Below are 24988 nucleotides of genomic sequence, written 5' to 3' on the forward strand. Positions count from 1 at the left end.
TGGAGAACTGACAAGGCCCGGGGGCGAGTGGAGAACTGACAAGGCCCGCCCGAGGAGCCCCAAGCTGTTAAGCCGTGGGGTCTGGGCGTCCTCTGCCGCTCCCCCTGCAAGGTGAACCTGCGGCTCACTGGCCCGCTCTTGCAAAGCACCGTGCCAAGGTCTGCCGTGGCCAGGCCTTCTCAGTGACAAGAGCCGGTGGGGTGTGGAGCTGCTCGCTTGGCATCCTTCACGGCCACTAAGGTCACTGATAAATTATTAAGCTGCTCCTAGGTACATGGCTCCGTGAAGATGATCAGGAGTGAAGGGAAGCCAGGGCAAGGGGTAGTGATCAGATACGCGGGGAACAAAGCCTCCGGAAGCGCACGCGGGAAGGCAGGACAGCCACAGTGAAGCCATCAGCTTCTGTTTACTCTCAGCTCTGAAAGCTTTCCTTGGTGTATTCATACCACCAGCTCTTATTTTTAAGGAAGTGACACAAAGTAACAGGCTTCACAGTGCTGTCAGTGTCCCTCTTGACAGCCTGTAGATCACAATACACAACCATGTACTGTAATTATACAAAATCCAGAAGAAGAAAATGTTACTAGTTACACGGGTTAAAATGAAACTGACAACCAAACGAAAACAAAACCAAAAGAAACTTCCGTTGGAGTCCGTAGAGACAACAGCCAACTTTTTTGACAGTAGCCAAATTATCATCCTAGCATGCTTGCAGTTCATTGCCCTAACGTCATAAACCCCCAGCTCTTCGGTGGAGGGGGGAGGAAAGTGCGTTTTCACAGCCTATGTAGTTCTCAAGAGAAATAGCTTTCACATGTATGCAGGTCCACAGAAAAAGGAATGCAAACTCTAGGCACCAAGGTTGCTCAGACAGCAGTGGAGTCTTAAGAGTCCTTCTTCAAACTGCTCTGAACCAGATCTGGTTTGGTGAAAAAAGAATCTGGACAGTGACATTAGTTCAAGAGGGTCCAGGGGAAAACAACACTTAACTGTTAATAAGGAAGAAAACCATCAAGAACTAGAACAATTAAGACTTAAATATTTTTTCTACTCTACTCTGAAGCTGAATTACAGCTTTTCATATTTGGAAAAGATCTGCAGTTGATCTATGGGTAGAACCGTTCTCTCTCTCCACCCCTCCACCCGCCCCGCTCCTGGTCCAGCAGCTTAATGCCGGAGGACAGATATCGCTGGTTCAGTTTCCTTGAAGTAGAGTCAACATTTCCTCATGTGTGGCCAGGCCGCTTTTTAACAATGAGGTACAATTTGATACTAACAATTCCTGTTCTCTCTCGGGCTACGGGCTTGGTTGGTTGTGTGGGTAGAAAATGATCCAGCTTCCTGATAAAATCACACATACAAAAATTATTGCACTTAAAAACAACAACAAAAAAACTCAGCCCAACCAGCCAAGGGCCAAGGAAACTCTCTGGAAGTGCTGTGCTTCCTGCCCTTTGCAGAGCGTCTGGACCTCTGTGGTGTTCCGTTGAATTTGGTCCATTATTAAATGTCCAGAAGTGAAGGAGTCCAAAAGACACTGTAGGCTCTTTAAGGCTAAGTCTTCCCGGTGCTTCAGGGAGACCGAATATCTCCTTGGCCTCATGTGACAAAGTAGGGGCTCTTCTTAGCAAAATGGCCAGGAGGGCCCCTAAAAAACTCTGGAAGCAAGGGAGGATGGGTGCACACCATGTCCTTTCCTGCACATGAGAGAGAGACAGACAGACAGACAGACAGACAGTGAGCAGCCTGGCAGGGACAAGCCACATACTCCAGGTCTGGGGCTAGAAGTAGAGCATTTTCCTCTTGATTCCACTGTTTGCTCTCTTTACACTCAGCCCCATCACCCATGTGGACACAGGCTTATCTGTGCATCTTTCCCCCTTTAAGTCCTTTTTGTGGATCTAAATATCTTTCCCTTGTTGGCAAATTTGTCTCTCAGTCTTTACCCATTATGAAGATAGAGTACTAATCCTATCCTGTTACCCACTGATCCATATGCCCTTTATCCTTCCATATGAATCCTACAATGCACACCTGTCCTCTCCCAACCCTGGGATTGGTCCCCCCCCCACCTCATTGTACTCAGATACATTTCACACTGTTTACTGACTTGAACTGGCATATTGTTCCTTCAGCAAAGAGTATAACAGCTCCAAAATAGGATCTCCTACTTAAAGTTGAGCACAAGGCATTGAATATGTTACTAATGTTTTCAGGAAGTTCTCAAGTAAGTGTTCACATAATGGATGGAAGCAAGGCGTTCCTCTACTCCACTATTCCCAAATTGTCAATTTTTTTTTCCTTTGGGATGTGTACTCCAGCTCATATGTCCTTTGTAACCCCTTGCATGACCCTCGTTATCAATAAAATATTTGCACATAACACAAGATAGAGTGGGACAGCAGCACCCTGATATCTCAGACACAGATCCAGTATCAGGACAGCTGAAGGTTCCAGATGAGGGAAGAAAGGTTGAATCCTAATGGGTTGCCGAAGCTCCAGCCCGTCATACCCCCTAGCCAAGGTGCGTGGAGGCACTAAGATCTGCGCAGTAGTACTGTCTCCCTATACATTTGGGGGTCAGAATCAATACAGCTGGTGACTGCTGTCTTCTGTTATGTCCCCTCCCGTGGTTTGAAGACAGAGCGCCAATGATGGCCTCGTCTCAACTTACCGCTCTGGATTCTGAACTAGGACTTGCTAACATTCTCATAGATGACATCACTGATGCAGAACTGCTGCTTCTTCTTCGTCCACATTAGTTGCACACACTGATGGATGAAAATGTACTGCTCCTGGAGCAAAAGACCAAAGCAGGGTTCAGAGTGAGGTATTGTGTGAACACACGCAAAGATATACTGCTTTCCTACTTCAGTGGGGTTAGATATTCTGATCCGATGTCAAAGGAAAAATGTTCATTATTTAGGAGATAATTTTACAACAAGAAAAACCAAGAGAATCGACTGTAAAAATATTTTGATTAATAATAGAACTTAGGTTATCACAGCTTAACATAAAGGCAATGACTATCCGATCAATAAATCACAGGCCTATTTTGAAAAAAAAAATTGTGTATCATCTCATAGTACACCAAAATGAATTCTGGAAAGGTTTAATAAATTAAGCCTTAAAAAAAGGGGGGGGGTTGCTGAATACAGGTTAGTTTTTCTTTGATTACTTTTAGGAAGGACTTTATAAACTTCAAAGCAAAGTAATAAATTACAAATAAAAATTTCAAACTACTGTATACAAAACAAAGTAAAATGAATAATATAAAGGGTAAATTAGAAGCTGTGAAGGAAAATTATTTTCTAAAATTGTGACAAAATGTTGATACCTTTAAAAAAAACATTTATTCAGTATCAGACATTAAGCAATCAATAGCATGGGTGCCAAAAAAAGTCCAATTAAAACCTGTTGTTGGATTTCATCAAGATCAAAAGCTTTTGCACAGCAAAGGAAATAGTGAACAAAATCAAAAGACAACTGACAGAATGGGAGAAGATATTTGCAAACGACATATCAGATAAAGGACTAGTGTCCAGAATCTATAAAGAACTTGCAAACTCAACACCCAAAGAACAAATAATCCAATCAAGAAATGGGCAGAGGACATGAACAGACATTTCTGCAAAGAAGACATCCAGATGGCCAACAGACACATGAAAAAGTGCTCCATATCACTCGGCATCAGGGAAATACAAATCAAAACCACAATGAGATATGACCTCACACCAGTCAGAATGGCTAAAATCAACAAGTCAGGAAATGACAGATGCTGGCGAGGATGCGGAGAAAGGGGAACCCTCCTACACTGTTGGTGGGAATGCAAGCTGGTGCAGCCACTCTGGAAAACAGCATGGAGGTTCCTCAAAATGTTGAAAATAGAACTGCCCTATGACCCAGCAATTGCACTACTGGGTATTTACCCTAAAGATACAAACGTAGTGATCCAAAGGGGCACGTGCACCCGAATGTTTATAGCAGCAATGTCCACAATAGCCAAACTATGGAAAGAACCTAGATGCCCATCAACAGATGAATGGATCAAGAAGATGTGGTATATATACACAATGGAATACTGTGCAGCCATCAAAAGAAATGAAATCTTGCCATTTGCGACAACATGGATGGAACTAGAGTGTATCATGCTTAGCGAAATAAGTCAAGCAGAGAAAGACAACTATCATATGATCTCCCTGATATGAGGAAGTGGTGATGCAACATGGGGGCTTAAGTGGGTAGGAGAAGAGTCAATGAAACAAGATGGAATTGGGAGGGAGACAAACCATAAGTGACTCTTAATCTCACAAAACAAACTGAGGGTTGCTGGGGGGAGGGGGTTTGGGAGAAGGGGGTGGAATTATGGACATTGGGGAGGGTATGTGTTTTGGTGAATGCTGTGAAGTGTGTAAACCTGGTGATTCACAGACCTGTACCCCTGGGGATAAAAATATATGTTTATAAAAAATTAAAAATTAAAAAAAAACAAAAAGCCCCCTGTTGTTGGAATGATTTACACTTTCTACAGAACAGAAACTAAAATGACCTGTTATACAATTTGTCATAGAACCAGTCCTCGAGTTTTTTGCTCATGCACCTGAGTATTGTCTCAAACACGTCTTCTTTGTAGCAGCGAAGTCCTGCCACCACTGTGCTTGGCTGAGTTCACAAATGGGTTGTAACCTCTAGCTTCTCTGGCTCTCCTCTCCTGCTAAGCCTTGTTTTCTGGCGGTAGTGAAAACCTTCTGCCACTGCCATTACTACTGCTGGAACTGCCATAGCCACCTGGTTTCGTGTTTTGGTAAAGTATTGGCTTCCACCACCACAGGGGCCAGAGCTGCTGCCTCCAAAATTTAGTCCTTCCATGGGTCCCAACTTTGAAGATTGATTGTTGTAGTTGCCAAAATCATGACAACTTCTCCTTCCTCCATAATTGCTTCCATCATTATCAAATCCATGATAGCCATCCTCACCACCACCACATATCCACCACCTCCTCGACTACCACCAAAGCAACCTCCCCGGTTTCCTCATGACCACAGTTGTCATTCCCACAAAAAACACCTCCACGACCACCGTCAAAGTTTCCAGAACCACTTTGTCCTATTTGGATGCATGAAGCACTAACCATTTCTTTCATAGCTTGGACTTTCCTTACTTCACAGTTAAGGATATTGACGGTGTGGGATTTTTGAATGACGATCTTGTCTACAGGATCATGGTCATCAAGTGTTACAAAAGCAAAGTCTGTTTTTGCCACTGCCTCGGTTGGTCATGATTTCAATCACTTTGACTTTCCAAACTGTTCAAAATAATCCCTTAGATGACGTTCTTTAGTGTCTTCTTTAATGCCACCAACAAAAATATTTTTCACAATTAAGTGGGCACCAGGTCTTTGAGAATCTTCTCTTGAAACAGCCCTCTCTGGTTGCACATCTCTTCCAACCCCCTTGTGTGGCCTTGCTTCGTGGCTGCCTCCACTGCCTCCACGAGGCCATACTTCACTAACCCAGAGCCTCTGGAGCACTTGGTGTTTGGATCTCTCATGACCACACTGTTGTGAGCATTCCGCATTGCTCAAAAATGGCTCCTCAGCCTCTTAACAGTTGTTTGAAAGCTCAGATCTCTGGTGAAGAGCTTTCGCCGCTGTTCAAGCTCTTAGGAGACTGACTTAGACACAGTGGCGGTGGGAAGGGAGACTTTAATGATGCTTATTTGGTGGACATCCACAGGCAGAAAGGAATAATCTAACAAACGTATCTCGATACCTTTATTTTTGTTTAAAATTCCTCAACTCAGTGACACACACACTTAATCTGACTGATAAAATATATCGGCCATGAGACCAAATACTCCTGGAAGAGAGGAACTATATCTTTTTATTCCTCATGCCTAATACTGAGGGTGTTTATGAAGAGTTTTCTGAAGTAAACTGAGGAAATATTAAAACATATGCAAAAGATGGGGACATAATAAAAAAATGTAAGTTGAAACACTTGTGTCTTGTCCATGACATGAGCAAAGCTAAAGGAAAATGGTAACGCTCCCTGGTGGCTTGAGTCTGTTGAAGCTGCCATTTTTATCTGTTGTTGGTGGAGGTATTATTACTAACGTGCTAGTAAATGGTCTTGTGGACACAGATAGTAAAGAAGTGGGAAAGGATTCAATTTCATGTCCTATAAAAAGGAGAATGGCTTAAATAAGACACAGCAGTTCTATACGAAAAATTATTCAGTCTTTAAAATGAGATTTATAGAGTTTTGGACAATTTGGGATGGTATGATAGCAAAATGTTAAGTGGAAAATTACAGTGTCAAGTTAGTAGATGTACACATAGCATATAAGGTGAAATTGTATAAAAATCATACTTGAATGAAGATAGAGGTGAAACACATCAAAATATTGAGCGTGGCTGTCTTGGTGCCATGAAATTAAAGTAATCTCATGACCCTTTACCTTTTTTCTTTATTTCCTAGAGCTTCTCTGTAAGTAATATCATCAGAAATAACCTTGACATGAAAGTCAGTCACAATATTCACAGGAGTTAAGGGTCTTCTGTATGACAACTTTATAAAGGTTAGGTTAATACTTCAAGGTTGATACCTCAGCCTAATCTGTATTTTTCAACAAGCTTTGGAGTAAGTATATTCCCTTGTTTTGTGATAGTATCCCATCCAGAACTGACCACCTCTTCTCATTATCACACATCACCCCGTTGGTTCTGGGCGTGTGTCAAGCACTGGGCACCGCCAGACCAGAGCGTGCCTTGTTTTTCAAATCATAACTAGATAGTGGGCAAACTTTGTGTCACGAAGAAAAAAAAAAAAGAGCTGGACCCCAGGAAAAGTATATGTGAGACTATTTACAGACTCCTCCCTGAGAGCCCCTGAGAAGTCTAAGCCGTTGATTGGGATGACGGCTGCTCAGGACAAAGCCCTCACTGACCTCCAGGGAAAGCCTATTAGAGGAAAATCAAATAAAACCTTTGATAAAAATAGAAGAGAAGCCAAGGGAGGTGAACACCACTCCATAGAGAGCACTTTATGGTTTCAAAATGCTTGTCTAGATTCCACTCTTCATTTAATGGATACGCTACAGCTGTTCATGAAGGCATCATTCACATTTTACACATGGGGACAGGGAGCTATGAGAGGAGCTATGTGTATGGTGGCCGTAAGTGGCCCAGGCCGACTCACAGAGCTGGCCTGCAGACCCCGACTTCCTAACTACCCCTTGCTGCTCCTGGGGAGAAGCTCACAGCCTGTGCCCCGTCAGTTGAGAAAAGAGAAGAGAGCACGTCAAAGTGCAGCCGCACAGCATGTTGCCATGACCAGAAATGTGCATCTCAGGACACCCTGTTTCAATCGGTTAGTTCTGCTCTTTCTGGAGTGGGGCAGGTAGAATCGAGATGACGGGCTGTCTAGAGGAGGCAGGAAAATTACAAAACCAGACATGAGAGGGAACCTGGTTCATAGCACACAGGTAGTTTATGTAATTGGAAATCAGCTGGAGAATCATTCCTGCCTCTTAAAAATCACTGGGGTGGGATGATAAAACCAAAGAAAATAATTTGTTACTTTGCTCCTTATTTGTTAACATCAGTAAGGTCGAAGGCAGCAGGACTGGGGTATTATGAATGGGCTCAAGGAAGGATGTTAGGAAAACCCTAACATTCAGAATGCAGGTTGAACCATGAAGAGCACAGGAACCAGGAAAAACAAAGGTAAACGAACAAGATGTTCCAGACATAACTAACAAAACAGACATAAATAAATAGCTCAAGCTAGAGAGACTTCGCTGCAGAATCCCGAGGGAACTCAAGAGCGAAGCTGGAACAATTGGAAAAAATCAGTAACTTATGGTGACCTCTGCCTCTTTTGCTGACTTAGAGTTTTCCCACCAGAGTTCAGGGAAGGGATATTGCCCTTTAAAAAGACCGTTTCCCTGGAGATGTCAGCCTAAAAATGCTGCTGGAAACAACAAAGCCAAACAACCATGAATTGGGACCAGAAAGTTAGGGAGAACACAAAACACTTTCTCAGCTCTGCCAAGACACACGGGCTGACTGCTCTAGTTCAGTGCCATTAGCACACTTGAGAAGAGATAAATGGTGCTGCAAATTGGATGGAGGGTCTACCATGTGAAGGTAGTTTTTAAAAAGGCATTAGGATTCTGTAATTGGGAAAGCCAAAGGCAAATAGGCTATAATCAAAGTCTATAAAATTATAAGAGGCATAAATTAAGTCAACGGGGCAGACAATTCATCACATCCAAAATACTTAAAATAAGGAGTGGCCCTTTGAAGTTTGGGGATTAAAATACATAATGGGGAGTATTAACCACATATTAGGATGAAAATTTATGGGAGTGAAAACCAAAAATAAGGACCGATTCATAAAGCACTGTTTAATCACTAGGTAGTGGGCTTCTCTGGGGAAGCAGAACATTTTGAGCTTACACCAATGAGGTAATGTTCGTGTCCCACTGATGTAAATTAGAAGGCAGCTGGACTAGGATGTGAGTGGACTCAAGGAAGTGAGCAAACAAACACATCATCAATGAGACCTGCGTGTGAATGGGTCACTCTTTCCAAAGTGGTATGATCTTGGTAAAGTGCAGAAATAAATCCCTTGGGTCAGCTGTATCGAGCCTTTGTCAGATGGGAGTGGGAAGCAGGAAAGAAAAGTTAGGAGTAGGAGAGAAGAAACCAGAAGCGTGGGAAGAACTGAGATGCCTTCAGCAGAAGAATCGATAAAAAAGATGTCATCCATATATATAGTGGAATATTATTAAGCCATCAGAAAGGATGAATACCCAACTTTTGCATCAACATGGATGGGACTGGAGGAGATCATGCTGAGTGAAACAAGTCAAGCAGAGAAGGTCAATTATCATATGGTTGCCTTTATTTGTGGAACCTAAGGAATAGCATGAAGGATATTGGGAGAAGAAAGGGCAAAATGAAGGCGAGGAAATCGGGGCGTGGTGGGGCGTGGTGGGGCGTGGTGGGGGGTTATGAACCATGAGAGCCTGTGGCCTCTGGGAATCAAATTGAGGGTTTTAGAAGGGGAGGCGGCAGAGGGAATGGGTGAGCCTGGTGGTGGATATTAAGGAAGGCACAGATTTCATGGAGCACTGGGTGTTATATGTCAATAATGAATCTTGGAACACTACATCAAAAACTGATGATGTACTGTACGGTGAATAACATAACATAGAAAAGAAAGAAAGAAAGGAAAGAATGAAAGAAAGAGAAAGAAAGGAAGGAAGGAAGGAAGGAAGGAAGGAAGAAAGAAAGAAAGAAAGAAAGAAAGAAAGAAAGAAAGAAAGAAAGAAAAGAAAGAAAAGAAAGAAAAGAAAGAAAAGAAAGAAAAGAAAGAAAAGAAAGAAAAGAAAGAAAGAAAGAAAGAAGGGAAACCGGAAGGGTGAACAGAGAGCTGCCATTACTACAGGCTCTTTGAGTTATACTGACACCTAGTGGTGCTTAGTAGGAAAAGCATGGGGAAGACGAAGGCAGCGTTTCATCTCTTGGAACTTGAGTAGGTCAGGTCAGGTTGTTTTCTACTCTACAAGCGTTCTGCCCCCAAACTCCCTGAGCAAAAAGGATTATTGTATGTTCCAAGCTGAGAGGTCGCAAGTACCGCACGGTAACAAAGGTTCTGAACCAGCTACTGTGCGTGGGTTTCGGAGGCACCCAGGAGCCCACATGCTCCTGCTGGGAGGCTGTGTGATGCCCTGTGCCGGCAGCAGCCCAGGGCTAACCACTCCGACTGGAGTGCATTCTGAGCCTTCCAGGCAGGAGAGGATGGGACGGAAGAGGAGGAAGAAGGAGCACACAACACTGGTGGGTATTTCTGGGGATGCTCCCATGTTGTTACAATGGGTATTTCTTTAGATCAAGGACACTGGCAGCACTGCTCCATTGGGAGCTGGAAATCCTTAACATCATAAGAGGGACAGAAAGCATAAATCCAGCCCCTGATCATCATCCAAAGTGCATTGGGACAGAGAGTCACATAGAGGATGAACTAATGCCAAACTTATTGAATCACATTTAGCATTTCAAATATAAATTAAATCACATTAGTTCCACCGTCTCCTCTTGGTGGCATTTACCCAGATCGGCTGTCACCTTCACTGAACTCAGTCTGTCCAAAGAGGTTTTATTCTATTATAGATATTGTAGATGCATCCATGTGCCTTGGATTACTAAAGGGCATAGGACGCCAACTACAGGGCTTGCACTATATACTGAATGGATTTCTAGAGGCTAATATCTATTTTTTTTTTGTACCTTAAACAGTTTGAACATGCACACTAAGAAACTGGGGAGGCAGAAAAAAATAAAAAAGGAGACAATTGTTTTGAAACATGAGACTGAATCACAAGAAGTTTCTCAGTCCAGGGCATATTTGAAAATACATTTTGATTCCACTCCTACCTCTGTCTGCACCATAGACATCCGGTATGATCGCATTTCTGACACCAGTCCTAAGATGTCGACAAACTCATGATCTCGAATGTGCTGCAGGAGCCTGTCCAGGGCAATGAATGTTCCCGTCCGGCCGACTCCCGCACTGCAAGAGAGTGTCCAGACAGCATGTTCCTCAGACCGTGATTTTATACAGTTGCAAACACATTGGCCACTAGAACCCCCCCCCCCCCAAACTACAGGTAGCACCACTGAGAAAACGGAAGAAATATTCCTGAGAAAATTTCCCTACTTTGAAATACACAATTGTGGTTGGTGGTTTTGTTTTGTTTTGTTTTAATTTGAGAGAGAGAGCTCAACGGTAGGGTTGGGGGGATGGCTGGGAGAGGGAGAAGCAGACTCCAAACTGAGCAAGGAAATGCACACGAGATGCAGGACTTGATCCCAGGACCCTGAGATCATAACCTGAGCCCAAGGCAGACACTTAACTGACTGAGCCACCCAGGCGTCCATTAATGTGTCTTTCAGTGTTTCATTTCTGTCACATTTCTGAATTGCCCTGCTGCCTCCCTCAAAGAGATGTGGGGCCCCCTGTTTCCTGAGGTAGGTAAGGAGTCCAGAGGGAGCCTGCTGGAGACTTGCTTCCTGGTCTCGGAGTCTCAGGGAGCTGATACACAAAAAACAATTCCAGTCTTCCTTGTATCCTCGGAGTTCAGTCACACCCCCTGCTGGAAAGTTGGCTTGAGAGACCACACACTAGCTCTAGCTCTGGGGCCACAGCCATTTGCAGGAGGTCAAGAATATTTATGTTATTTAGTGCTGGGATTAGTGGCTTTTAGTCCCACATTGTGTTTGGCCATGTTATAAACCACTCAGACTCACTGAGAGCGCCTGAAGGCATGGATTTGAGTCCTAATCCCTGCCCATTGCTGCTGCATGAATTTATGTGAATCGCTTTATCTCCCCACTTCTCGGGTCTTTTTTTTTTTTTTTTTTAACTGAAAGTGAGACTAATAGGATCTACCTCATAGACTATGGGGAAAAAGAAAAGCCATATTATAAGCAAATCACATATCTAATAAGATATCCGTTAACTATAAATTTTAGAAAGTCAGAGTTCATGTTTTGATGAATTCAGTGGGACCGAGGTATATGGAGAGCTGGGCTCTTGGCTTTGTAAAGCAGAGCCTGCGGTACCACCAGGGAAGACAGGGCTGACGAGGTCACCTGCAGTGCACAATCATGGGGCCTTTGCTCTTCGTAGCTTGCTGTCGAACCACGTGTACGAACTGCAGGATGCTCTCGGCCGCGTTTGCCGTGGGTACCCCGTGATCGGGCCACGCTGTGTAGTTGAAATGCATCACATCCTGCGTCTCGTCCGCCTTTAGGAGGAAAAGCCAACACAAGCGTGCGTGTCACAGTGTGCCCGCCAGGTGGCCTGGGCCTCCCCGGCCTCCGAAGTTAAAGCCCGTTCCCACCCTGGCTGGTCCCTCTTCCCTTCCCAACCCTGTATCTGGCACAAAGCGGGCCCTGAAAAAAAAAAAAACAACAACTAATTGCATAACACTTCAAAGAGCAGGATATAGGTGAATCCATGGCTTTATAGAGAAAAGAGCTCCCATGGATTGGGGTTTGCCTCCCAGCTTGGCCTTTTGGAAACTGCATCAGCATTGGTTCATGAATCCCGTGGGAGGTGCTATTGGTTCCTTCCTGCCCCTGGGTCCCCTTCACCAGGCTGATGCACCCCTCTTCTAGCTGCTGCTAACAGCATGTGGCTGCATCCTCCTCATGGCTGATTTCTACAAAGGGACCTGCCTTTGCTGGGGTATGCCCAGGGAGATGTGTTTTTCTGAGGAGGGCAGCCCACAGCTGAGGAATGACGGATACTGGGGTACAAAGCGCCTACCCCCTTATGTCAGGAGGTAAGCTAACAGCACGGTGCCATTCACTGCCCTGGCCATCTCCGTGGGATCCAGCTCAGGCCAGAGTTCAGAGAAACCCACTGCTGTGTGTAGGTCCTTCCCTGCCCTGTCCTATTCCGCTTACGTGGCTCCCTTAGAGATTTTACCCAAGTTTACACTTTCATAACCTCACCAATAAGACAATCCCTGTCTTGTGCTCTGACCCAAGAAAAACCTGCTGCACACGTTTTCTCATACCTAAAATGAGCCCTTTTAGATGATATAGGATAAAATAGCCCATCACAAGGATGGTTTGTGAGAATTCAGTGTGCTCATGTCTGTGAAGGATAGGATCTGGTAGATACGGTCATCACTACTACCTAATGACCACCACCCTCTCCCGTCCAGCTCAGCGCAGGTATATGGTTGGTTCTGGGATTCCCAGTGGGTTGGTATGTTTTGTATATTTATCTCATTCATATTAACCCATATGTCAAATACATGCTTGTCCCTTAGAACTGAGTAATTGTCAGTGAGGGTATGGGCCTTCAAGATTCATTCTTCTTTTCTTTCTTTCTTTCTTTCTTTCTTTCTTTCTTTCTTTCTTTCTTTCTTCTTCTTCTTTTTTATGATTTATTTATTTGAGAGAGAGAAAGAGTAGGGGAAGGGGCAGGGAGAGCAAGAGAGTCTCAAGCAGACACTGCACTGAGAACAGAGCCCCATTCAGAGCCCGATCTCACGGCCCTGAGGTCATAACCTGAGCCAAAACCAAGAGTCTGATGCTTAATAGACTGAGCAACCCAGGCGCCCCAAGACTCGCTCCTTTTAGTCTCTACTCATTTGTAAGCATAGAGATTTATCCTGTTCTTATTATCAATTGTCAGAAATATTCCAAATCCAGGCCTCACAAAGATCTAATTCTTCCCCCTTCCCTCAAACATGCTAAGAGCCTAGAATCCACTGGGTGAATGGAAGAATTAGGAAGAATTTGGCCTGGTTATGAAACTAAAGTTAGGTTCAGGTATTTGGGAGAAATGAATTCCTAAGAAACAGTGGTCTTGGGTGGAGTAAAATTTGTATAAATGTAAGTAAATACATAAATAAAGCATATACATGTAAGATCTGTGCAAACATAAATAAACCAGTGTCCCACCTGCACCTCCCCCCATCCCCTCGGCCCGTAAGACTCTCCTGCCGCAGCCACACGCAGCCCCTCCCTCACTGCCTTCAAGGGCTCCTTCTCAGACACATGGAACGTGTGTGTGCAAGTCTGCAAAGACGCTGGCGACTCTCACTGCTGTTTCCAGGAGGTATGGCCAGGAAGTAACCCAAGCATAATAAGTTGTGCAGAACGATTCCATTACCCAGCACCATGAGGACTGAAGCACACGCCATCACTAGATAACTTTGGTTGCCCAGAGAAACTCCCCCAAAATGTTAGCTCTTTTCAAAGGCTGATTACAGGCTTCGTGCAAAGACCTGCACATGGTAGGCAATATATACATCAGTGTGCGTGCGTGTGTGTGTGTGTATTATTATACCTATTTTTTCAGAAATTTTTACATATATATATAATTGATCTGAAAATATATCCAGCTAAAATATGCAAAGTCGTTCAAAACCAGAAAACACTTAAATTTTCACTAGTCTCTCTATAGCTACAAGACAGAGTTCCTCGTACAAACGTGATTCCTGTCAGCTGAAGAGGAAGGCACGCATCAATGGGAACGAACACATTTTTGCTGGTTTTAGTCCCCAGTTCCTACTCAGTTCAGGCCAAGTTTTCAAATTTCATGTTATGGTCATTTTCTTCCTTTCTTATTAAATGAGAAGACCATCCTTGTTACATCTTAGCCATTCCAAAATTTCTCTTGCTCCGATTTCCTCATTCATGTGCTTTCCTCATTCATGTTCGCTGAGAGCTCCCATGTGTCGGTATGAAGGGAGTAAAGAAGAATGTGAGCAAAAATGGAAACAACTAGAAAAACATCCATTAGCACAGCACAATGTTCTTTTGCAATACAGCTTTCATCCAGGAAGTGTAAAATTCAGATTCTGTGTTTATGGCCAAAAGGGGGCACTCTAGGACCAAATGTTTGTAACTACAGGCTACACCTCTTAACCAGAAAACACGATTATTCCATGTTTTATTTTAGTGTTTTAAGACCGTGAGACGATTATCGCTGAAAGCTAGGTGACCACTTAAGACCAAGGACAAGAAGCATAGTACTGACCAGACACTGACCTATGTGACTCTTCTCTGTCAAGACCCTGTTTTGCGCTGGGCACTCTCTTTTCTCCTGGATGCAAACCTGGGGAATTATTTGTTCTACCTGTACCCAGATGTTTACACTGTCTTTCTGGTTGAAATAACCAAGACACAAAGCAGGATTCAAAGGGTACTCAGGTTGTCAAATATTTTTCTCTGAGGAACGTCTGTGAGCTTTCCAAGCGTTTTGCTATTTTTGAAATCATTCATTCACCCCCTCATTTATTCATCCCACAAAGATTTTATAAGTGGCTAAGGGTTGGGATTACAAAGCTTATTATTAAAACAGGGTACTTGCTTCCCACACCGTTGTGGATGAAATGGGAAATGAATATGCTCAAAGTAGGATTTATCTCTTGAAGAAAGCAGCATTGCAAAGTGTGAAGAGCTCACAGTATGACATGATGGTGGGTTGGCCTCTGACACGTGGGCGTCCCCTCAGCACGGGGACAGCCCCTGAACGTGTGCTTCGTGACTTACATAGTTAATCCGGAAGTGTCTGCGGGCCCAGTCGTCCAGCTCTTCCTCTGAGATCATCTCCACGGTGATGTCTCCGTAAGCTATGGGCTCTTCCGAGAACGGCCAGTAATGGTCGCATTTCACCTGAGGGGACAATGGCACAATCTCTCAAGACAAACAGGCGATGGAAGAAAGAGCCAGTGCTCACTTGGGAAAAACGGAAGTCCTTGTCTCTGAAGACCATGTCGTACTATTGCGAGGATGAAAAATGGAGCAAGTGGAAGTCTCTGGTACACAGAAAGCACTCAGGCCATGGCCACGGCTAGTATGGGTTGTGCTGTCCCAGTGGGGACCCCCTCCCAGGCACTTACCCTTCTTTTCTCATTACACTGCGTGAGCATGACAATGATCTGGGACTTCTGTTGTAGAACCATCTTCCAAAAGTCATTTCTGGTCTCAGGCAGTGGCCCCTGTGTGGCAATATACTCCTGGGGCGAGTTGTATCCCTGAAGGATGAAGTGACAAAGTTGTCACCTAAGGGACCACTCTCAACACCAAATGCTGCTCCACACAAAGGAGGAAAACCTGAGAATTTACTGGGGATCAGCCTGGCAAAGGATCACACAACCTGGATCGTGTTCTCTCCCTTTTTCATCAAAGGGGTGATCAGAGTAACGGACCTGTACAGGTCTACGTGATAGGAAGCCTTGTTCTCACACCTCTTTTACGAGAACAGTCACTGTTTTTATTTTTATATTTATTATTTTTAAGGTTTTATGTATTTATTTGACAGAGAGAGATCACAAGTAGGCAGAGAGGCAGGCAGAGGGGGGGGAAGAGGCTCCCTGCCGAGCAGAGATGCAGAATTCGATCCCAGGACCCTGAGATCATGAAGAAGCTTAACCCACTGAGCCACCCAGATGCCCCAGTCTCTGTTTTTAAAGCACAGGGGCTCAGGGGATGAGCCCTTGGAGTTGAGTTGCTGAAACTGAAGTTTACACATGAGAAAGGTGATCTTTAGGGCGATTATTTACTTTCACTTTCACCAGATCTTTACAGAGAAATCCAAACATTACTCATGTATGGGCTTCCCCTCCATTCATTATTTTGAAGAGGAATAATGGGAACTGCTCCTGAGAGCTGGGGAGCCAGGTGGAGAACGGCTCTCTTTACAACAACTGGATGCCTCCCTGAATAGTCCCCTTCTTGCTGAGCTAGAATTGGGATGCCTGATTTTAAAACATTTTTGTATTTTATTTTATTTATGGTCTTTTACTTACAGGAATGTAGTTGGCATTGATATAGTCTGTGCCTTCCTCTTCATTCATGGAGACTAATCTCACACGGCTAAAGTCATCTGTAAAGAACAACAAGAAGAGAGATTAAAAATGGGAGCAGAAAGTATTGTCTTGACCTTCTCTATCCAAACAGCAAGTCCGATCAGCCCGTGACAGGGTAGGTCGAGTTTATTTTACCCTGATATTTCAGCCACGCCTTAGTCTTAGTTTCTTGTTTAAGTAAATATAGAAACACACCTCAATCAGTGTTTCCTCTCCCTCAGCTCCCTTGTCCTTGTCTCTGGGCTGTGAGGACATTGTGCAGGACCCTTAGAGGAACTGAAATATCCGGGAGGTTGTATGGAAGGCTGGAGGATGTAACTGAATCCATGATTCCCATGTCACCCAGCACATCCAGAAAATCCACTACCTTTTGGAAACCTAGGCGTTGCAGGGACTTTGTGTAAACAGACTTCAGATAGGAAAAGTACATTCTGGAATGTGTACAGCTGTAAAGTGTTATAAGGATGACACTGTGCAATTTCATCAAGAAGACTGGTCAAGGAGAGAGCTCTCCTTCTAGAGCTTTTCCAGCTCTTCTCCTCCCCGGTCTCCATTGTTCCCAGCACTACCCCCTGCCCCCACCTCTAGCCAGTGTGGCAGAGAAGAAAGTTAAATCTACATAGGAAAGTATTTTATTTGTCCAGTAAGTGCTTCGTATTACTTTTTTTTTCCTCTAATGTTGCTTTTATTACAAAATGTTAAGCAACAAGAAAACCTGCCAGAAGGAAGAAAGAGGAGGCATTTTAGTACACCGGTCTCCCTCCCTTGTCAGGGAGTTGATTGAAAATAGTTTATGATAGCTCAGATTATCTTATCCTAATTTGGCTAAGATTTCTGATCTCCAAAGAGCCAAATGGTCAGTCTTTCCTGATCATCAGACACAATTCAGTTGAAAGCAAAGAAGTTCAATGTTCCTACATAGGATGGGATCTAGCAACATCAAAGCACAAATGGGACCCATGCAGTCGCAGAGATGGCCTAGAGGATCTCGATGGTTTCGCCAGAGATTGCTGAAAGTGATGAATCTGCAGTAACAGTCGGTCAGCCTTTGAGAGACATGAATAGGAGAGGCTCTAGTGAAAATCTTACACGGTAGGATGTTTGTGTAACGATTTTTACATCGGTTCAGCGGAAGGTCTGCTGCAAAGTGTGGAATTTCCAGTCCAATCAATTTCAGCTCCTGCAAATGACAGAGAACAGAGTTGAGATTTTGGTATTTGGTGTGGATTGGATTATCGTTCACACTGGATTATTCCTCACTCCCCGTCTGTAATAGAATCATCACACCCTCTCTTCCACACGAGGTTCCAGTTACTCCCTCTTGGGACAGAGTGCACTTCTCCACTCCACTGTTCTCAGCTTGTTTTGGCCAATAAACCAAGGGATCATTTTGATCAGAAGCTTTAAGTGTGCTTGCTCAGCTGGGTTTTACCTCCTATGCGACTACCATCTGCTATGAAAAGAACATGCCCAGGGTAGCTGCTGGCCCCAGAATGAGGAGAGGCTTACAGAAGACCTGGCTCTGTCCTACGGACCCTTGAGGAAGGAAAAGAAAGAAATGCTGTTGTGGATCCCTGAGATTTTGAGATTTACCCTATAGGATGCTTCTATAGCATAATTGCAGGAATAGGGTTAATACAATATGTAAATATTCTGAATTTCTCAGTGATCACATGGAGAAGGTAAGAATTGTTTCAAAAACTTGAAAACTGAGACACATTTCAGAGTTTTGGAGGTATATATTTACTGAAATGTACACACTATGTGTAAACCTTTCTGTTCTATGGGGAAATGTAGGATTTCTCCTACAGGCAATAGCCTTAGAGAAAGTAGTAAAAGAATGAGTAACAAGTAGGGAGTATTCCTCATGTTATAAGAAGTAAGACCTGCAGGCACTAAGTATCTGGAAATAAATCGGACAGTAAGAATGAATCAGTAGTGGATAGGCAAAGCTTTCAGTGAAAATAGGAACAACCAAGTATGTGCCTCTAAGTACATATCTATACTCCTATAAATCCTATAATCAAAATGTGCATTGGTAGGGCAACTTTTGTATAAACAGACAACCATCACACTTCAGCAAGATTATGTTACAGGCTAGGGGGCCTCTAAGCATTCATCTCATATGTCTTATTGGAAACAAGCAGTTATGGTCAGGCCACCTGGATTTCCCAGGAGTTGTTGTTCATACTGTGGTTGGTGTGAATAGCTCCCTGGAGTTGGGCAGTACACAACCAGTGCAGCAGATCTGGTTATGTTTTTGTACAAAGTTCAGGGAGCTATTAGTGAATGGCATATACAACCACCTAGAAATGGAATGATGTAGATAGTATGCACCTCTCTGTGAGCCTACTAATGGAGGCAGTAGAGAAACCACTTGCTGTAATTTTTTTTTTTACTCAGATAGGATGTTAATGTTGCACACACGGTTTACCCTTCACAATTCCTTCCAATTTTTACTCCAGTGAATCAGGAGTGAGAATACATTTCTGGGGGAAGAGTTTGGGAGCGTCTTTGAAAGACTTCTGAAGGGGTTTGGGGACATTGGTGATGTTCTGAGAGACTGAAGAGGCATATCTCTTTCATGGCCTTTCTGTCTTGATTTGAATGTTCTTTGCAAAGCATATGCTTTAAAGAGACCACGTTCTTGGGTCTTTTGCTGCATCCACATAGAAGTTCCTTGAAAGCTTACTGGGATGCAAACTGCAGTCCACACAAACGGACCGACCCGAATCACTCAGCTCTCTCTCCTCCCTTCATTCTGCAACACTTTGGGCTTTTTAAGATCATGAAATCCCGAGCTCTGGGGTCCAAGTTGAAGCCAACCTTAAAGAGAAGCTCTGCTGACTTTGATCCTCAATTCACAAAGGGAGTTTTTCTGTCTCAGGCAAAATCCTTGCTTGCTAAAGGCATTTAACCAGAAGCATGTCACTGCTACTTTATAAGTGGTCTTTCCATTTTAAAGGGTTTTCAAAAACTGACTATATTCTTTTAAGTAACAAAATTTGGAGTTTTTAGCAAACTCCAACCAAATCAGTGTTATGTTTAGGTTGGTTCTTTGGCAGCTAGAAGCTAATTTAAATGATGCTTCCATTGCTTAAAATCTTTTGGAATTCTACCTCCTTTAGAGAGTGTCTTTAGAAATAGTTGGTCAAAGCATCTGGCTTCTTTTGGTGTACCACTGGTAAAACGTCGGGTCTTGGAAAAGTAGCTCAACACATGGTAACATCAGTTTAGTTATCTGTAAGATAAGGCTAACAACTTTCCATCCCTCAGTCCCATAGAGTGACTTTCCACGGAACGATGAAACTCAATGCATGTGAATTCAGCACTCCTGATAAAGGCGGGGAGATGCTTCCCTTCGGATTCTTTGTTTTGCTTTGCCCGGACATGTAACTTCTCCCTCCTCTGCCATTTGCACTAACAGACCCACAACCTTCTCCGCAAGTCCCCTGCTTTGAAGACAGACTGATGAGCCACAGGAAGAGGCCTCGGTGACGAAAGAAAAGTGTGGAAACAGATTGGAGCTGGGAGCGGGAGCACATATGGAAGCCGACTAACTGATAGAACTTTAATTGTGTGTTGCCTCCCTGCTGTAAGTGCCCTAAGCTGGTAAGAGAGGTTTAATTGGCTGAACACTGTAAATGTAAATTGCCTCTGAATCGAGGCAGAGCAGGAACGGCGGGGGTGCACAAAATGCTTCACGATCTTTTGTAATTTAGCCTGTCACTAAGTGGAAAATCAAATACTAAGTTTCCCGGTTCAGTAGCTTTGCAGTTATTCTCTTTCCAACCATATGGAAGCTTCTGGAGGCTTTAATCTTCATAAAGGCACAGGACGACAGGATGGCCTGAAACCGACATAAATCATTTTTGAATTTTCATTTGCCAGTTTGGCTTCTGTTATGATTTATGACGGTGTGTTTCTTCCTGGGGGCCACGGAGTCATCCACAGTGGGTAGAGTGGTGGCTCCCCAAAAGATGCATCCACACGCCAATCCTCAGAACCTGTGAATGTGGTCTTATTAAAGAAGAGGCTTTGCAGGTGCAGTTAAGTTAGGGATCATAAGACAATATTATTCTGCATTATCTGGGTGGGCCCTGTATCCCAGAGAGAAGGCCATACAAAGGCAGAGACATAGGTTGGAGTCATGCAGCTGTAAGCCAAGGAGTGCCTGGAGCCTCCAGAAGCCGGAGGAAGCAAAGAAGGATTTTCCACTAGAGCCTTCAAAGGACACATGGCCCTGATAACACTTTGATTTTGGACTTCCTGCCTCTAGAACTCTGAGAGAACAAACTCTGTTGCTTTAAGTGACCAAGACTGTGGTAATTTGTTATGGCAGCCCTGAGAAACTACTACAGTCCCCAAAGCCCAGTGACAGTCTATGACCCCGGGGTAGGTTGGGACAGCAAAGCACAAACATACACACTGTGTTAGTCTGGTCCAGCTGCCCGCAAAGTACCATAGACTGGGTGGTTTAAAAAATGGACATGTATTCCTCACATTTCTGGAGAGTGAGCAGGCTAATATCAAGATGCTGATGAGGTAGTTTTCATTCTGGGGCTTTTCATGACTTGCGTGGACTACCGTTTCACTGTGCACTCATGTGACCTTTCTTGCCTAACCCTACTTACCTTCCCAAGCCTCCATCTTGTCCACATATCAATTTTGGGAGGACAAAGGCAGCTCATAACCTGCGCAATCACCTTCCAAAAGGACTGCAAACTCTATTCCGGCTGTAGAGTCTGTAAGAGTGTCAGCAGGGTCTAAGTATTTGGGACCGTTTGGACCACAGAGTCAGGTGAGTTTGATTACTGGACTACGGAACAAGTGGGGAGACACAACGTCACTGGTGGTGTTGACAGTGGTGGAGCCATCTGTGGCAGATGCACGGCTTGGTGGAACTGGGCAAGTTCTGGCTGGTTTTCACGTAAATGCAAAAGGAGCCGGGATTTAGAACAAGGTGTTTGGTGAGGCTCTGTATTCATTTCTGAGGGCTGCCGTAAGAAAGTACCACAAGCTGAGTGGCTCAGAGCAACAGAAATTGTCTTACAGTTCTCGAAGCTGTATGTCTGCAGTCGAGGTGTTAGCAGGGACTTCTGATATCTGTCATTTATGGAGGAATATTAGGGCATCCTTCCCGTCTCTTCTTAGTGTCTGATGGTTTGCTGGCAACCTTGGATATTCCTTCACTTGTCACCCTATAACCCCAGTCGCTGCCTTTGTCACCACATGGTGTTCTCCCTATTTGTCTCTGTGTCTTCACACAGCTCTGTTTCCATAGGGACACCAGTCTGACTTGGAGCCCACACTGCTCCAGCATGACTTCATCTTAACTAATTACATCTGTAATGACCCTGTTTCCACATAAGGTCATATTTGGAGGTACTGAGTGCTTAGGACTTCAATATATCTTTGGGGGACACAATTCAACCCAGGACTGATACCCTAAAGGAAGAATGGGGTACAGTAGAAATGGATGTCTTGGGGAGGTAATGGAGGACTGGAGGAGAAGGACACCAAGTTCAGGAAGTCTGGCAGGGCCCTGGGCACTAGGATGGGATTTAGGGGTCATGCTCCAGCTTCTGGACAGATTCCTAGTATAGGCACCTGGAAACAGAAGATTAGAAACAAGAGGAGGGAAGATTAGAAAGATTAAAAGATTAGAAGATTAGAAACAAGAGGAAGAAAGACTCAAGTCTGGGAGCCAAGCAAGACCTCTGGAGTAAGAGTTCAAGGTGACTTATTTTAACAATGGCTGCATGTAGGTCTCCAGTGAATTGGCCTGGAACACAAGTAAAAAGAGGTGCCAATGGGAGCTACTAGCAGAAATCCAGGCTCATCCCTCATGAACAACGTGGCAAGGAATGCAGTTTGTTTTGGCCTTTGGAACATTTCTGAACAAAGATGGCGAGGGCTTTTGCTAGCATCCTGATTAAACAAATACAAAACACAGAAATTAATGGCAGAATGAGCAATATATGGTAGGTCTCGTGGGCTCTCCAACTTCAAGCTCTACATTCTGGCTCTTCAAAACCCTTCCACATGAGACATACGAAGTGAGGAATTGAACCTAATCCCTGAGTCCCAAGCCTCCTTACGAAAAGATGCACATTTTCATCAGAAGGATAATCAATCTTCCCAGCAGTTCCAAAATCAGATGCAGAGTGAAAAAGGAATGCATTTAGTGAGTGCACATTAGCAAGTCATATAGCTTCATGTATGACTTATAGCTGTATTGGTTATATATGCAAATCCAGACATTCATTCCAATTAGCATAATACTTACAAATGATGTAATTTCTCAGTATGAGTGTGATCTTTCAACATCAGTATCCAAATGAATACAAGTATTAAACATTCATACAAACAGAACAAATAACTGTTCAGCTACTGAATTTAGCTAGACCAGCTGATTGGGCCATTTTAATACCCTCCTGGGTTCTTATTAGAGCAGAAAACCTTTTTTTTTTTCCCTTCTTAAGTTTTGATTAATTACCAATTTCAGGAAAATTAGATGGCTGCCGTGTGAAAGGTCTGACATACATCATAAAATCAAGTATGGGTATGAGTCTTTGAAAACAGATGAGAGTACCCAGACATGGAACCTGAGGGGTCAGCAGCAGGGGGGTTTGGAGGCTGGCAGTGCCTGAGAGCTGGTGAATGAAAAAGGAAGTGAGTCAGGCCCATGGGTCACTGCTGGGCAAATATTAGCTCAAAAATCACCGCCTGAGCCTGTGACTTAAAGCCAACTTCTGGAGAATAATTTGTATTTTCTCACTGGAACAGGGACACACTATCAGGACTTGGCACCAGACAAGTTACATATAGGATCAACAATGTATTAAGAACAAAGATATATGGAGAAAAGCTTCGGAGAAAATAAAGATACCAAACAGTCCTTCAAATCATGGTGTGATGGGTAATTTCAGGTGTCAGCTTGGCCAGGCTAGACAGTGCTTGGTCAGACATCAGTCTAGATGTTATGGGAAGGGTGTTTGTTTGTTTGTTTGTTTGTTTGTTTTTTAAAGATGTAATTAACATTTAAATCTGTAGGCTTTGAGAAAGCAGATTACTCTCCATAACATGGGTGGGCCTCATCCAACAGGTGAAGACCCTAAGAGAAATGATTGAGGTGCCCTGAGGAGGAGGAAATTCTGCTTCCTGCTTGCTTTTGGATTGAGCAGCAACATCAATGCTTCCCTGGGTCCACACCCTGCCCTGTGGTTTTCAGATTTGTGAGCTTCCGCACTGTTGTGAGCCTGTTCCTTAAAATAAGACTGTCTCGTTATCTATATTTCTTCTATTATATTATTGTATATAGGATATTCATACTACAATACATAAGGATTCTCAATTGTATAAGAAGTATATAATGTAATAAACTTATGGATGGATTAACTTATTGTATGGTATTAGTGTTTTATATATGTATAAATGCATATATTTCCCATTGGTCTGTTTCTCTGGAGAACTCTAAAACGCTTGAGTTAGAAAGCTTGGATGTGCTCTCCTCCCACATTTAGCTCAGTGTCTGTGAATGGAATACTACTTGCCTGAGGACAATTCTTTATCGTGCAGGACTGTCCCACTCATCACAGAGCATTTTTCATCCTTGTCCCTTTCTCCATTGAATACCCCTAGTAGCTTCTTCCCAAGGCATTATGAGAACCAAAAATACTCGCACACGCTCCAAACTCTCCCTAAGGGACTGCCTGGTACAGGCCCAGTTGAGAATCACTGATTTAGTTCAGCCTTCTCATTGAATGGATGAACAAATTGAGGAGCTGAGAAATTGTGACTTTTTCTTTCCATATTAATTAATAGCTAAACAGTCACGAGAACTAAGGGGTTTGGATTCCTACTTTAGTACATTCTTACCTTTTTTATAATTCTTACAGAATAAGCCTGAATGTGTTCATTGATATATTGAATGTATAAAAACTCTCAGCATGGTATAAATTAAGCATTTAGCACATAGAATTTATTATTCTACTTTTCACATTTTTGAAACATCTAAAGCTAGGATGTAATCATTAATTGCTTGATTCTCCAGTGTCCTTACTTTTGGGGGGAATAGTGTTTCCCATTGGCTTAGCTAAGTGGTTCCAGTAAGACCTGTCCTGTTCCTATGTGACTCTGCCCCCTCAGGCTGCAATTGGCTTGAGTGGACGTCACAACCAAGGCCAGCCCATCGGTTATTCTCTCCTGTTAATTTTAAAACTCTGAATAAGGAGAGTCAACAGTTCTTTGGAAACTCTAGGATGTCATGCCCAGGGGTTGTGGGCGGTTGTTTTCCACTGTGAGAAAGAGGTTGGTTTGTAGCAAAAGTGAGAGAGGTCAAGACAGAGAAAGAAGCAGAAATGAGAAAGGAGGGGGTGGTCTCTGCAGGGGTGGGGCCCTTGGTTCTAATCATTTCTGAGACTGAGCTGCTCCCTTTCCTCCCTGAAGTCTGTATGGTGTGTCATTCACAACTAAAATCATCTTTTTCCCAGAAAATGACTCACCGAATTTTCTTTATGATGATGCACTAGAGAAGCCCAGCAATAATCCCACTGGGGCTTGATGGCATAACCTGGGAGGG

At 43.6% G+C, this 24988-nt stretch overlaps 1 protein-coding gene and 1 pseudogene across 1 annotated transcript in view; both read right to left on the reverse strand.

The window, feature by feature from the left end:
• Positions 1 to 372: 372 nt before the first annotated feature.
• Positions 373 to 24988, reverse strand: part of PTPRO (protein tyrosine phosphatase receptor type O) — a 246623-nt gene continuing 222007 nt past the window's right edge. Inside the window, exons 20-27 of the mRNA XM_059185967.1 lie at positions 17494 to 17584; positions 16345 to 16421; positions 15436 to 15570; positions 15086 to 15208; positions 11663 to 11817; positions 10445 to 10580; positions 2675 to 2795; positions 373 to 1697 (exon numbers count right to left, since the gene is read on the reverse strand). Of these exons, the coding sequence (XP_059041950.1) occupies positions 2691 to 2795; positions 10445 to 10580; positions 11663 to 11817; positions 15086 to 15208; positions 15436 to 15570; positions 16345 to 16421; positions 17494 to 17584 (822 nt within the window). The 3' untranslated portion in view covers positions 373 to 1697; positions 2675 to 2690. The remainder of the gene's footprint in view (positions 1698 to 2674; positions 2796 to 10444; positions 10581 to 11662; positions 11818 to 15085; positions 15209 to 15435; positions 15571 to 16344; positions 16422 to 17493; positions 17585 to 24988) is intronic.
• Positions 4376 to 6711, reverse strand: LOC131838203 (heterogeneous nuclear ribonucleoprotein A1-like 3; annotated as a pseudogene).

The sequence above is a fragment of the Mustela lutreola genome, chromosome 8, assembly GCF_030435805.1.
Source record: "Mustela lutreola isolate mMusLut2 chromosome 8, mMusLut2.pri, whole genome shotgun sequence".
Lineage (NCBI taxonomy): Eukaryota > Metazoa > Chordata > Mammalia > Carnivora > Mustelidae > Mustela > Mustela lutreola.